Here is a 13,771-nt window from a genome sequence, read left to right as displayed (position 1 = left end):
TCTTTGTAGATTAGCATTATATGGGAGTCATTACAAGCATACCGTTAGCCATAGAGCTCTTATTTATGCTGTCATCTAACAGTTCTGGTGAATGATTAATTTGCAACTTTCATGCGTCAAAGTGTTAATCAGCTTTGTTGTTTGCTGTTTTTCCATCACAAATTACCTTTGTTGATGAATTTGGGTTTTTGGTCAAATTATTCGGAGAAAACCAGTAGTAACTTGATATTTGGTGATGTGCCTGTGTAAGCTACTCGTCCTGAGAAAGTCTATTGACATCTTTTGTATTTGAAATTGCAATGTCTAGAAGTAAAGCTAGCAAAAATATTTTAGGTATACCTATATTACTTCAGCCAATTGTTTCTAGTTTAACGTTATTGACCGGTCCAGCTTCCAAGGCAACACCATCTTGTGGCCGAAGTTTCACGGAAAGTACAAATTTTATAGTTTGATGTTTTGATGATGTAGATATAAATGCTCTTCCAAACATGTTTATACAGCATAGTGGTTAACTTGGTATCAACTGTGCCACAAAAAGTGTTGTATGTAACTAGTTGTTCTTCCGTCTTCAATATCTTGTTCAACCTATTTGCCATAATTATTACTCAACATTCTATCAGTGATGTCTTTTAGTTAAAGGTTTATCAAAATCAGCCTGATTTTTTCATCAAAGGTCTTCCAGCTATCTCAAAGCCTAAACCTCTTTCTTGATCATAAGTTTCAAGTAAATCTGTTTTTGTTTTAGTTAATCCGATGTCTTTGTTTTTCTTATCTACAAAACGTTTATCCTGTATTCCAACTAAGTGTCTTTCTCTATATCGGTGTTGATCTTCAGCCTTTGTGGATAGTGTATATAGATAGGTAGCAGGTTTTTGACCATAACTGGTTTCAAAACATTTACGATTGAGGTCTGAATGGCAACAGAAATCGGTGGTTAGATGCTATGGGTGATATGGCTCAAAAGGCACTAATCGCTTGTCTCTTCTAGACCTTAAATTCCAGTTCTCTCTTATTTGTATCTTTTTGCTGTTTTCTCATGCTCTGTTTCTAAAGACTAAAGTTTCATGTAGATATCGCTACTCGATTACTTCGATCCCCTTTTATATCCATCTTGTTAGCTTTATCTTGTTGTGCTAATATAGAATGACAACTTTTGCTATCGCATACATATGATTGGAACATTATTGAAAGCAGCTGACCGACCAATGAATATTAGTCCTTATTTTTTTCAGTGTGAATCCTCATGATTCCGTTGGCTACTACTTCAGTTCTGTTATAAAGTATAACAAGCTTGTGTAATAAGATTTTGGCATGTATTCCTTCACAAACCATTTTACTTACAACCACATGAAAAGAATTTTCTGAAGACACGAAATCATGTTTTAGCCAGTTATGTAATATATGTATGTAAATCTCCACCGTTTATACTGATACAAAGCTGTCATTGATTACTGTAGTCTCGTATTCTCCCCACTTCTCAACATCAAATGATAGAGTAATTTGGTCTAAGTGGATAATTGGACTTTTGACTCCAATGCCTCTAGTTTTTGAAGAAGATGCATGTCTTTAGAAGCCAGTATACTAAATAAGCCAACTTTTTGATTTATTTTGAAAAAGCCCGGTACATCAAACGAATAAAGTGTCTGATAAAGTATATAAATGTTATCGTTGTTCAATATATCATATAAAGGGTTGGGAGCTACAGAAAGTGGATCTTAATTAAGTTTTGTAATAATCACACCATCTACTTGGTTTTTAATGGCATTAAACGTTTAAATGTTGATATTACATCTGGGTTATGTCCATGGGTAAAAATACTTTGCTTTTCAATGGAACGAATATAAGGTTAGATTATGAACCTATCGGACGATTCTGTTGCTCAGTCTCATTTGCCTTTTGGGGAAATTTCTTGCATAATAAAGTGTGGGTGCAGTTTCAAATTAGTTTTAACGGAGTTGAACATATATGTTTTACTTCATACTAAATATTTGTTAGTAAAATATCAAGTAGCATTCATAAAATAGTCGTTGCTCATCAATTGTTATCTGTCCATCACAGTTGACTAGTGAGGAACAAGGATATGAAAAAGATAGACAAGAATTAAGTATCTTCGATTTTTAAAACCAACAGTTGTATATTCCTCTTTTTCAAACGTTTTATTCCTTAGCTTTTTTACCGAGGTACATATTATCGAGTTCATAAAATTTTACAATGTCTAAAATTGTCTTTTTCGCTCAAAAGGCCTCTGAATAAAAATCCATACCAATCCGTTTAAGTTTGCTAATACATTGTCTAGTGACCGTGTATTTTTGGATGCACCTTACTTTTATGGCAAACTTCTATGACTACATTTCTGTTTGTTGAATATGATTCATGGTATCTAGTGGTTATGTAAACTTACAAGTTTTAAAAATTTGTATTGGTTCTGAAACTTGCTTATAATCTGCTCTAGTATATGAAACTGATAATTTTTGTCAAAACTGCAGACATTCACAACCTTAATAAATTAATAAAAGGCATATTCTACAAACAAAAACAGATCTGTCGTTATTCATGCTGGTGTAGACAAAACATGTAAACTCACTATGTTTCAAACAATTAAGTTTTCTAACTTTTTTGTAGGAATCCTGTAATAAATTGTCTTCAATGAACTACACATTTTGTTCCCAAATGATTACATTTAAAAAACTGTTATGTCACACTTGATGAACCCAGTCATTATACAATGGCAGTTTCTTTGGACTCTTGTGATCTCCAATAGGTTTAATGGTATTGTAGTGATTTGAGCATAATGGTAAATAAGCTCTTGAATAGTATACTTATGTTGTTGTTATCATGTTACGCAGGTTAATTCCTTATTCAGAATGTATTTAATACGCATTCGTTTACGGTTTGACATACTGACCTAATGTTAAAATAAAAGCAATAATTATATATGGAAAGTGATGTAGTCAGTAATAATGATAATTGGAACGATGCGATATATTTATATGAATTTTGACAAAATTTATTATTATTGGTTTCAAAATTCTTTATTATAGTTATTGAAGCACGTTTAGAAAGTTCAGATTCATCGCTAAATACGTATATTAGCGTTAAATTAAGACAAGCACATTCTTCAACCCAAACAGTAAAAGGAACTGCACCGAAATGGAACGAAGAATTTATATTGTAAGTTTCTACTATTCATTTTCATTAATGGATCAACTGAATTTGTATGACTAGTTATCTGTTCTGAACTAACTGTTGAAATGTAAAGCAACAAACTAGATTCTCTATGCACCAGTTGATATTTTATTGTTTATTGGCTTCACTGCTCTTTTAGAGCTAATTATTTGTATGGATAATATACAATAATATACAATAGCTAAGTTGCCTATTCTCCAGTATATTTCCAAGCCAAAAATATCACCTGGAGGTTGAGATGACTAAACATAGTCGCCGATGCAGTCTGAATAATTGCCTTGTGGTGACGATTTAAGTCATTCATTTTAGCCTATATGAAAATCTGTCGATCAATTCTTTTAAGCTTCCAAGAATATCCTTAGAAAATGTATCTCCCTATTCATAAGTACTTACTTACTTACTTGCGCCTGTTACTCCCAATATAGCATGGGCCGCCGACCAGCATTCTCCAACCCACTCTATCCTGGGTCTTCTTTTCTAGTTCTATCCAGTTTTTGTTCATTCTTCTCATGTCTCTCTCTATTTCGCGGCGTAATGTGTACCTTGGTCTTCCTCTTCTCTTTTGGCCTTCAGGATCCCATGTGAGGGCTTGTCTTGTGACGCAATTGGGTGACTTCTTCAATGTGTGTCCTATCCCCTTCCAGCGCTTCTTCCTGATTTCTTCCTCCTCTGAAACCTCGTTTGTTCACTCCCACAGTAGGTTGTTGCTGATAGTGTCTGGCCAACGGATCCAAAGTATTTTGCGTAGACAACTGTTAGTAAACACTTGTATCTTCTGGATGATGGCTTTCGTAGTTCTCCACGTCTCCGCCCCATACAGTAGAACTGTCTTGACATTTGTATTGAAAATCCTGATCTTGGTGTTGGTTGGAAATTGTTTTGAGTTCCAGATGTTCTTCAGTTGTAAATATGCTGCTCTTGCTTTGCCGATCATCGCCCTCACATCTGCATCTGATCCACCGTGTTCATCAACGATGCTCCCCAGATATGTAAAGGTTTTTACATCCTCCAGAGCTTCTCCGTCAAGTGTGATTCGATTGGTGCATGCTGTGTTGTGTCGGAGAATCTTGATTTTCCCTTTGTGTATATTGAGATCTACTGTTGCTGAGGCTGCTGTTACACTGGTCGTCTTCTCCTGCATTTGTTGTTGCATGTGTGATAGAAGAGCCAGATCATCTGCTCAGTCTAAATCGTCCAGCTGCATCCTAGCTGTCCATTGTATTCCGTGCTTCCCCCCCAGATTTGGACGTCTTCATGATCCAGTCGATCATCAGGAGAAAGAGAAAGGGTGAGAGTAAGCAACCTTGCCTGACACCGGTCTTTACCTTGAATGAGTTGGTGAATTGTCCTCCATGAACGATTTGGCCGTTTAGTCCATCTTAAGAATTCCGTATGATATTGACTATCTTCTCAGGCACGCCGTAGTGTCGAAGAAGCCTCCATAGTGTTGTCCTGTCCACGCTATCAAATGCTTTCTCGTAGTCAATGAAGCTGATGTAGAGTGATGAATTCCATTCAATTGATTGTTCCGCAATGATCCATAGTGTTGCGATTTGATCTGTACGCGATCGATCCTTACGGAATTCAGCCTGTTGGTCTCAAAGTTGGGCTTCTACAAATTCCCTCATCCTGTTTAACAATACCCTATCGAAGGCGTTTCCTGATATTGAGAGAAGAGTGATGCTCCTGTAGTTATCAAACTTGCTGAGATCGCCTTTCTTTGGTATTTCGATCAGGTGTCCTTCTTTCCAGTCTGTTGGTACTTGTTCTTCATTCCAAATCTTACTGAAGAGGATGTGGAGTATCTTTGTAGTTGCTGCTGCATGTGCTTTCAGTGCCTCTGCTGGAATGTTATCTGGTCCCGTTGCTTTGTCGCTCTTGATTTGTCTGATGGCCATGCTGATCTCTTCAATTGTTGGTGGGCCAACATCGATTGGGAGGTCCGTGGGTGCTGCTTCGATGTTGGGTGGGTTCAGTGGAGATGGTCGCTTCAACAGTTCTTTGAAGTGTTCTACCCATCTGTTCCGTTATTCTTCAATGTTGGTGATTACCTTGACTTCCTTGCTTCCCACTGGTCGATCTGGCTTACGGTAATTTCCAGAGACCTTCTTTGTTGTATGATACAATTGCCTCATGTTTCTTTCTATTGCAGCCTTTTCCGCTGTCATTGATAGATCTTCCACATATTTACGTTTGTCGGTTCTGATGCCCCTCTTCACTTACTTGTTTACTCCTGTGTATTCGGCTTGTGCCTTGGCTTTTTCTGCGCTTGTTCGGCTGGTATTGATTGCTGCCTTCTTGTTCCTCCTTTCTTCAATCTTACCCAGTGTACCAACAGTGATTCATTCCTTGTGATGGTGTTTCTTGTGGCCCAGAACCTTTTGACATGTTGAAATGATCGCCTCCTTGATCTCTTTCCAGTTGCTCTCCATACTAGTTCCCTCCCTATTGAGTAGATCATGAAAGGCCTGAAGCTTATTATTGAGGGCAATCTTGAATTTGTTGAATTTGTCAGTATCCCGAAGAAAAGCAGTATTAGACTTTGTGATGTTGTCCGCCCCGTTGTCCAGTGCTTCTTGAGTTTTAATTTCATCTTGGCGACCAGCAAGTGGTCATCTGTTGCTATGTCAGCTCCTCTCCTAGATCTCATATTCTCCATAGTCCTCCTGAACTTTTTTTGATGCAGATATGGTCGATTTGGTTCTGTGTAGTGTGATCCGGTGAAGTTAACGTGATTTTGTGAATGCGTTTATGTTGGAATATAGTGCCACCTATGACCACTTTATTGAAGGCACATAGGTTTGCAAATCTCTCACCATTTTTGTTCCTTTATCCCAGTCAGTCCATGTTGTTCCATGATGTCTTCGTATCGAGTGTTGTCCATTCCAACCTTGGCATTTAAATCTCCCATCAGAATGGTCAGGTCCTTTGTTGGACAGTTCTCGACGATCGACTGCAGCCTATCGTAGAATCGATCTTTGACGTCTTCATTGTAGTCGTTGTTAGGCGCATAGAATTGGATGACATTCATTGTAATGCCCTCTCTCTTTGTTTTGAAGGAGGCTTTGATGATCCTTGGTCAATGAGATTCGCATCGTATCAGTATTTTTTGTGCTTGTTTGGAGAGCATCAATGCCACTCCTTGTGTATGTGGAGCATTTTCTTCTCCATGGCTGGAGTATAAAAGAAGCTCCCCTGAAGATAGTCGTTGTTGTCCAACCTGCATTCAATGTGTTTCACTAATCCCAAGCACCCCCAGGTTGTATTTCCTCATTTCTGCAGCAATTTGGAAGACTCTCTCGCTCTCGCACATTGTCCAGACGTTCCTATTCATAAGTAGTCAAATCATTTAATATAAAAGACGAGTAAACATGATCGACTACTCGTTTGTCTTACAAGAAATGAATTGCAGGACACAAAGTTAGTTGGAAAGTTGGCTATAATCGTTAGCCTTAAGTAAACGAATTTCCTACTTCATCGAACCTCTTCTATTCTGGGCAATTGAGCAAAAAATTATATATATATAACTAGTACAAATAACTGAACTGTAGCAGTAGTTGCAGTAGTTTAGCTGATCGATTGTTTTGTTCATATGGAGTAAAATAGTATTCCACCTTTTAATGGTTCTTAAGCATGACTAGTTATTGAACATGCTTTTGCAAAAAGTCAGATAAGTAAAACTTATTTCCAAATCTTTAAGCACTCTCAAATATTTATGTCTATAATGTCGAAAAGTCAAACTGGCTATCTGAAATGTTTGTAAACCCTTTTCAACATCGAAAAAAAATGCTATAAAGCACTTTGTAAAAAAATAAATGTATTGTGTCTTCATGAAAAATGTTTTTATTGATAAGTTTAGGCACGTACTCACTAGTGACTAGCCTTGAGATGGATTTCATATAGTTTTAGTGGGGAAGGTGACCTGTGAATTTACCTAGGTCAAGGGTGAAACAGTAACTAGGTGGTAGTATTCCATAAAGATCGCGTTATATCACATTGACTACGATTAGGAAATTAGACCTCTGAACTCCGATTCATTCGTATAAATGCATCACACTCGCTGCTAAAACTGAAAGTTGGTGTTCATTACTGCTTAGGATTGTGCATATACACTGCTGAATTTGTTAAATCACAGACGAAATGACTATTCAATGCTCTCTTGTCTTAATCAATTCTTCAAGCGATATCAATTCTATAACAAAATTATTTTTGGGATATCTTATAACCTCGATATAAATATGACTGCCATTCAGTGTTTATTTTTGTTAATGGTTTATTAACGAGTATTGTATCAATGGGAAAAATTGTCACAGACTATCGTTAGCATATAGTTCATGGTTACCACAAGAAAGCCAAATTAGGCATATAATAACAGAAGTATGATGGTACTATGTTGTCCAACCTGTGTCCGATGGGCTTCACTGACTCCAAGCGCCTCCAGGTTGTGTCTTTTCATTTCTGCAGCAACTTGGATGACTCTTCCGGTCTCCCATATTGTACGGACATTCCACTTACCTAAATTAATGGTTGCCCTGATTGTCAGAGGAGCATCAGCCTCGTGACTTCCGAAGGAACTTGGCTTTCATCATGAGACGTCATAACTCTTGTAAATGAAAACCTTCTAACTCCAAGGACGGAGTTTAAATGGTTTGAATTACTTTTTCTGGTTAGCGTTTTTTTAGCGAGTTGGTTTTCTACGAGATGGGGTCGCTAACCTCATGCCCAACCCTCCTCCTTTATCCGGGCTTGGAACCGGCATTAACCCCAGAGGGGCCTCAGGCGGAGTTACTTAAGAGTAAGGTAGTATAATTGATCAAATAATATGTATCTATGTTTATATTTATCAGTTTGTTCCTTAATCTTATGTTTTTTGTTTAGCGAGACAGAACGTATGGATGGCGGCCTCCTGATTGAATTACATTCCAAAGGTTTATTAAAAGATAAGCTGTTAGGAGTTGTTTGGTTACCTTTAAACAAAATACTACATTCTAATAAGGTTTGCTTTATTCTATGTTTCACATTATTAAAATTACCTATTGTTAATTTATATACCAATATTTTTACTAATTTCGATGGTCTGCTGAATATGTTAGCAATCTATTAAAATTGAAAAGATTCTTTAACGTTTCTCATTTCGTTAGAGACAGTGTTATTTTATATGCTACAGTTGTTGTTAACAAACGTTCAAGTATTTTGTTGGCAGCCATTATCATACCAACTATGTCAATTTTAGTTGTCTAAATGTTTATCAATTATAAAATACGTGTATCTGGCATTTTTTCAATTAAATTTATCTTTCCTTACCCAGGGTAACGATTTAATGTGATAGGTCAATCTAAGTGGGTTTTTTGTATATTATTGTTGGTTACCAAACTCCATCTTTTTTCCTAACTTATGTTGATAAGCGTCATTCAACAGATCTTTTATTTTTGAATACGATCAAATCGTTGCATTTAACTTAATTAAGCCTGTTGCTCTTAGTGGAGGAGCATAGGCCCCACATAAACACTCTCCATCCAACCCTGTCCTGGGCAATTCCTCCCAGTTGCTATTCATCCTTTTCATATCTGCTTCTATTTTCCGACGTAGTGTGTTCTTCGGCCTTCCTCTTTTCTGTTTCCCTCTAGGATTCCAAGTTAGGGCTTGCCTCGTGATGCAGTTTGGTGATTTCTCTCATATATGTCTATGTTTACGTGGTGACTGTGGAGCCGATTTATTTGGATGATTGCTGAGTGTATGTGTGTCTTCAAAGATACCCTTGAAATAATCGGGTCATCATTCATGAGCGTCAATTCTTCGACCTTTCAATTGGGTTTTTCATTTATAATTTCAAAGCGTTAAAATCATTATTAGGAGACCGTATTTGACCTTTTAAAGGATGAGCTCTTTTGTCACACCTACGTTGATTTTAATATTAATGAGCCTCTGATGAACCTGAATAAGTTTACTAATAATGTGAAATATATGTATATACCAGTCCTATATACTTGGTTTTTCTATATTAGATTATTCATTTGTGCCACACGAACTCGATTGTCTGATAAATGAGTAAATATTGACAGGAACTAAAGGTCGCCATTATAGCATAGTTCTACCGAAATTTATGTTCATGAAAGTACAGTAACAGGCTGACTGATAAGATGAAGGACTGACAATTGTTGTATCATAGTTATGCTGGTTTTGCTCACAGATCAGTAGAGAAAGTACTTACCGTCCTGTGAAACCTTTTTGCAATCTATTATATGACAGTCAAAATATTAGATATTTGACGAGTATATATTTGGATAATAATCGTAACAGTGTTCTAATTTTAGACATTTATCATACTCTCCTGGTTGAAATATTTTAATGAAAAATTCTTTATTCTTGTATTTATAAAAGCTGTCATTTCAGTTGCGATTTGCTCGTCCATAGCTTGGGGCCTCTTTTTAAATGTAACTCTTTATTGTTACGCCTACATGGTAGTAATAGTAGCAGAATTTTCTGAAACTTCACTTGATATAATCTGTATTATCCGTTGGCAATCTTTCGCTTACTTTTAACTTTACGTTTTTAGTTATAATAATGTTGTCGAAGAGTTGGTTTTGTTAGTTATGTAACTTTGAAAAAATTAACAAACGAACATTAATGATATTTGTTGGGTGTAAGTTTATACAACACTTCTAAATTTCTATAATTGAAAACTAAAGTGCCTCTACAATCACATTTCTAGAGACGGAAACAAAGATAATAACGTATAATATTATTTAGTGTGTGTTGTTCAAAGATCATTGTGTAACGTAATTCAAACATACGAGCGAATATATTGGAAGTAATTTCGTCATGAATTGAAGTCAACTGAAGGAAGTGTTTAATATCTGCTATGTTTTAGTTTTAGACTTCACAGCATTGACCTGCCTTTCTATATGGCATTGAATTCATGTTACGCTAGTCTTGAGGTGAACATTTTGTCTTTATGTTTTTAATTTGTTATCCAAAAAGCTGAAGAATTATACGGTAAAGTGTATGGTCACATAAGTTAAAGCCTATTTGTTCTTCTTGGTAGCATCCGTTACATGACAACAGGTATGTGTTTTAACGTATGAATGGTCAATACATTGATAAAGTGATAACGGCTGAACTGTTAGCTACTTCATTCAAGTTGTTTTTGATATTTAAATCCTTAATAGAAAACAATAACTCAAGAATCGATGAATCATTTTTAATTATTCATAAATGATATTGTACCTGTTAAAATTTCTAAAAGCAATTTCGATAATATTGTTTTCGACTAGATCCTCATCAGGCTTTACTTTTATATACAGTAATATTTGTTTGCATATACGAAATTATTAAACCAATCAAGGCAGTTTATGAGTCAATGATAACAGTGGAATAGATTACATAACTAAAAATAATAAGTGAAAAGTACAAATTGGTAGTGTGATGACAAGTGTACTAGCTGTGATGAGAATAATATAGGCTTGAATAAATGTTTCATAATGAGAAATAGGTCAATGATTAGAGAAAATATGGACACTGAAATAACATTCATAAAAATTATAAGATTACGTAAAAGAAGTGTTTAGATAATTGGACTGTGAAACGTATATTTGAGAAAAAACAGAAAATAGTGGGAGGGTGTGAAGAAAAATAAATAAAGAGTATGGAAAATATTAATAAATAAAACCACTTATTACAAATTTCTTATGGACACAAAGACTTGGTTTGTTGGCTTGAATTCCAATAGCTTCTACTATGTGTAAGAGACGAGATCGAACCTAATAAGGAAAACTAGTAGGAATACGATAAATAACTTTACATGACTTATTTCTGTCTATTAGATGACCGCTATCGATCAAGTGTAATAGAATCGAGCTGCGTATCGTTTTGACTGTACCTTTTCCTAATCACGAAGGGAGGTGTTCACTAACTCTTTGGCTCAGTTGTCTGGTAGTGAGCCCAATATAGCTTCCTCCACAGGATCAGCTGAATTCGTAGATACACATAGAAGTGGTGTAACTAGGTAACTTATCCTTTAGTTAAGGAATCACCATAGATCAAGTCAAGTACGATAGACAGAGGTTGGCTGAATTAAACGTTCTCTTAACTTCTCTAGTCAGTCTATCACCAATATATTAAGATGAAACAATTGCTCAACATTATAAAAATATTTTTGTAATTTTGCAACCAGATATTAATTATTATTACTATTGTTATTATCATCATCGGTATTGCACTATATCTTTGACATAAATCAACATTAACAAAGCATTTGTTCACTATAATTTATTCTGATATTTATTTTTAAGATATTTCTTTTTGCCTATTCAATAGATTAATTTAAACACTTTCTTTCGAAATTTCATTCATTATTTTTTGTTTCAGTCCAAATAACAAAACAGGATTGTTAGACAAAAAAAAAGTTTAGTTTGTTTTATTAAAATTTCACATGATCAACTATACGTATTTGTTTTTTTAAAATCTAGACTAAAACGCTAAAAAACAACAACAAATAAACGATAAAATACAAGACCTGTTTCCGTTACTCATAAATCAATAACTTTTGAAAGTTTGGAAAATATGTCATTATATATATGTATATATATATCCTTATTCAAGTGCCAAAATACTGACTCTATAAATAATTGAAAAAGATTGGTTTATACTGGCACTATGACCAGTTTGTACTAAATGGGCCAAAATCGAGCTGTTTACTTTCTTCATCAGACCTTTGCTTAGCCACGCTGGGAGGTGTTCACGAGCACGAAAATGTAAATTCCTAGAACTTCGACCAATATAACTTGCTCCACAGGAGCAGTCGAACTGATAAATAGAAAATGAAGTGGTCATTCTAGGAACTTTATCTTTAAGCCTCGGTGTCACCATTGGACGCGTAGAAAACACCAAACGTAGTTCACCTGCGTTGAAAGGTTTTTGGATAGATCTGCGTAATCTCTGAGCAAGTATTTCGCTAGAGGCATCCCCCCTGAATTGTAGGCGCATGAACAAGGACTTTTTCTTGACCGTTTGGAATTCGCCTGTTTTCACTTTCAAGATCATATATTTAATTATAAACTTTCTAGGATACCCGTTCTACCTCAGAGCATTATGCAATGTGTTTAGCTCATTCTCAACTACATCCGCCGAACATATAGTGCGTATTCGATAGCTAAGGGTTTTGATCAGGTTTCGTTTGTACTGTAGAGGTACAATGCTAAGGAAGTGTGTATACTGTCCAGTCCAAGTACTTTTTCTGTTCATGTTTCTTCTTAACGATCCATCTGATCTCTTAGTTAAGAGGACGTCCAGAAAGGCTATTCGGCCATCACTCTCTTCCTCCGATGTAAACTGGATATCTGGATGCACTTCGTTAAACTGCCTAAGCACATCTTGTTGTGAAATATTATCTTTACACAGGATGAATGTGTCATCCAGTTATTCTCTTTTAAAAGATTTGTTACAATCTATCAATATTCAAAGTGCTCGAAGTAGGCCCCCCGACCATACTTGAAGTTCAGAAGGATATAACTAATCTGAAACGAGGAAGAGCAGATGGATTGGTTCCAGATGTCTTTAAATATGGTGGTCCAATTTTAGCGATTAGGTTGACTAATATTCTGGCTAAAATCTGGGAAACGGATGTAATCCCATCTGACTGGTCGCAATCTCTGATTGTCCCAATATATAAGAAGGGGCCAAAATCATCCTGTGATAACCATAGAGGGATTAGTCTGACTAACATAGCATCTAAAATACTAGCCTCAATAACTATCGTGCGCCTAACTAAGACTCGTGAACTGCAAACACAAGATGGGATGCGTTTCTCTCCATCCAAATGTAAATTGTTACTCCAGGACTGGCCTGCGTCAACACCTGAACTAAGGATAGGGAGTGAAGTAGTCGAACGCATCGACAACTTCACTTATCTTGGAAGTCTGATCAGCCCTAATGGGCTGGTGTCTGACGAAATATCTTCACGGATTCGAAAAGCTCGTTTGGCTTTTGCCAACTTATGTCACTTATGGCGAAGACGAGATATCCGTTTATCAATTAAGGGACGAGTATACTGCGCAGCAGTTCGTTCTGTTCTACTTTACGGCTGCGAAACATGGCCATTAAGAGTAGAAGATACTCGTAGGTTACTAGTATTTGACCACAGATGCCTTAGAAATATTGCTCGCATCTGCTGGGATCACCGGGTAAGTAATAGTGAGGTTAGACGCAGGGTATTGGGGAATGATGGTAAATCAGTTGATGAGGTCATGAATCTTCATCACCTGAGATGGTTGGGCCACGTGTTACGTATGCCTGAACACCGATTACCACAACGCGCAATGCTGGCTAGTGTAGGGGATGGTTGGAAGAGAGTTATGGGTGGTCAAACCAAAACGTGGCATTAGTGTTTGAAGTCACTAACTTCTAGTCTGAGTCATGTTGGTAGATGCAGACTACTTAGTTGGGGTCCGCGTGACTATCGTAACCAATGGTTGGAGACTCTATGTGACATGGCTCAGAATCGATCACAATGGCGTAGGTGTATACACTCTTTATCTTTCTTTAATCCTTGAGATTAAAAATGCTTCATAACTTTTTTCCTTCCTAT

The 13,771-nt window shown here is 36.3% G+C and overlaps 1 protein-coding gene across 1 annotated transcript in view; it reads left to right on the top strand.

Annotated features, from left to right (window-relative positions):
- Window positions 1–299: 299 nt before the first annotated feature.
- Window positions 300–13,771, top strand: part of Smp_172040 (putative unc-13 (munc13)) — a gene marked incomplete at both ends in the record, with an annotated part of 140,266 nt that continues 126,794 nt past the window's right edge. The window contains 3 exons of the mRNA XM_018794785.1: window positions 300–432; window positions 3,042–3,171; window positions 8,065–8,182. Coding sequence (XP_018649163.1) covers window positions 300–432; window positions 3,042–3,171; window positions 8,065–8,182 — 381 coding nt within the window. The remainder of the gene's footprint in view (window positions 433–3,041; window positions 3,172–8,064; window positions 8,183–13,771) is intronic.

This window comes from Schistosoma mansoni, chromosome 1 (genome assembly GCF_000237925.1).
Source record: "Schistosoma mansoni strain Puerto Rico chromosome 1, complete genome".
In the NCBI taxonomy this organism is placed as follows: Eukaryota; Metazoa; Platyhelminthes; class Trematoda; order Strigeidida; family Schistosomatidae; genus Schistosoma; species Schistosoma mansoni.
Note: the sequence above shows the minus strand (reverse complement) of the source record. Positions and strands in the feature narration are given on the sequence as shown.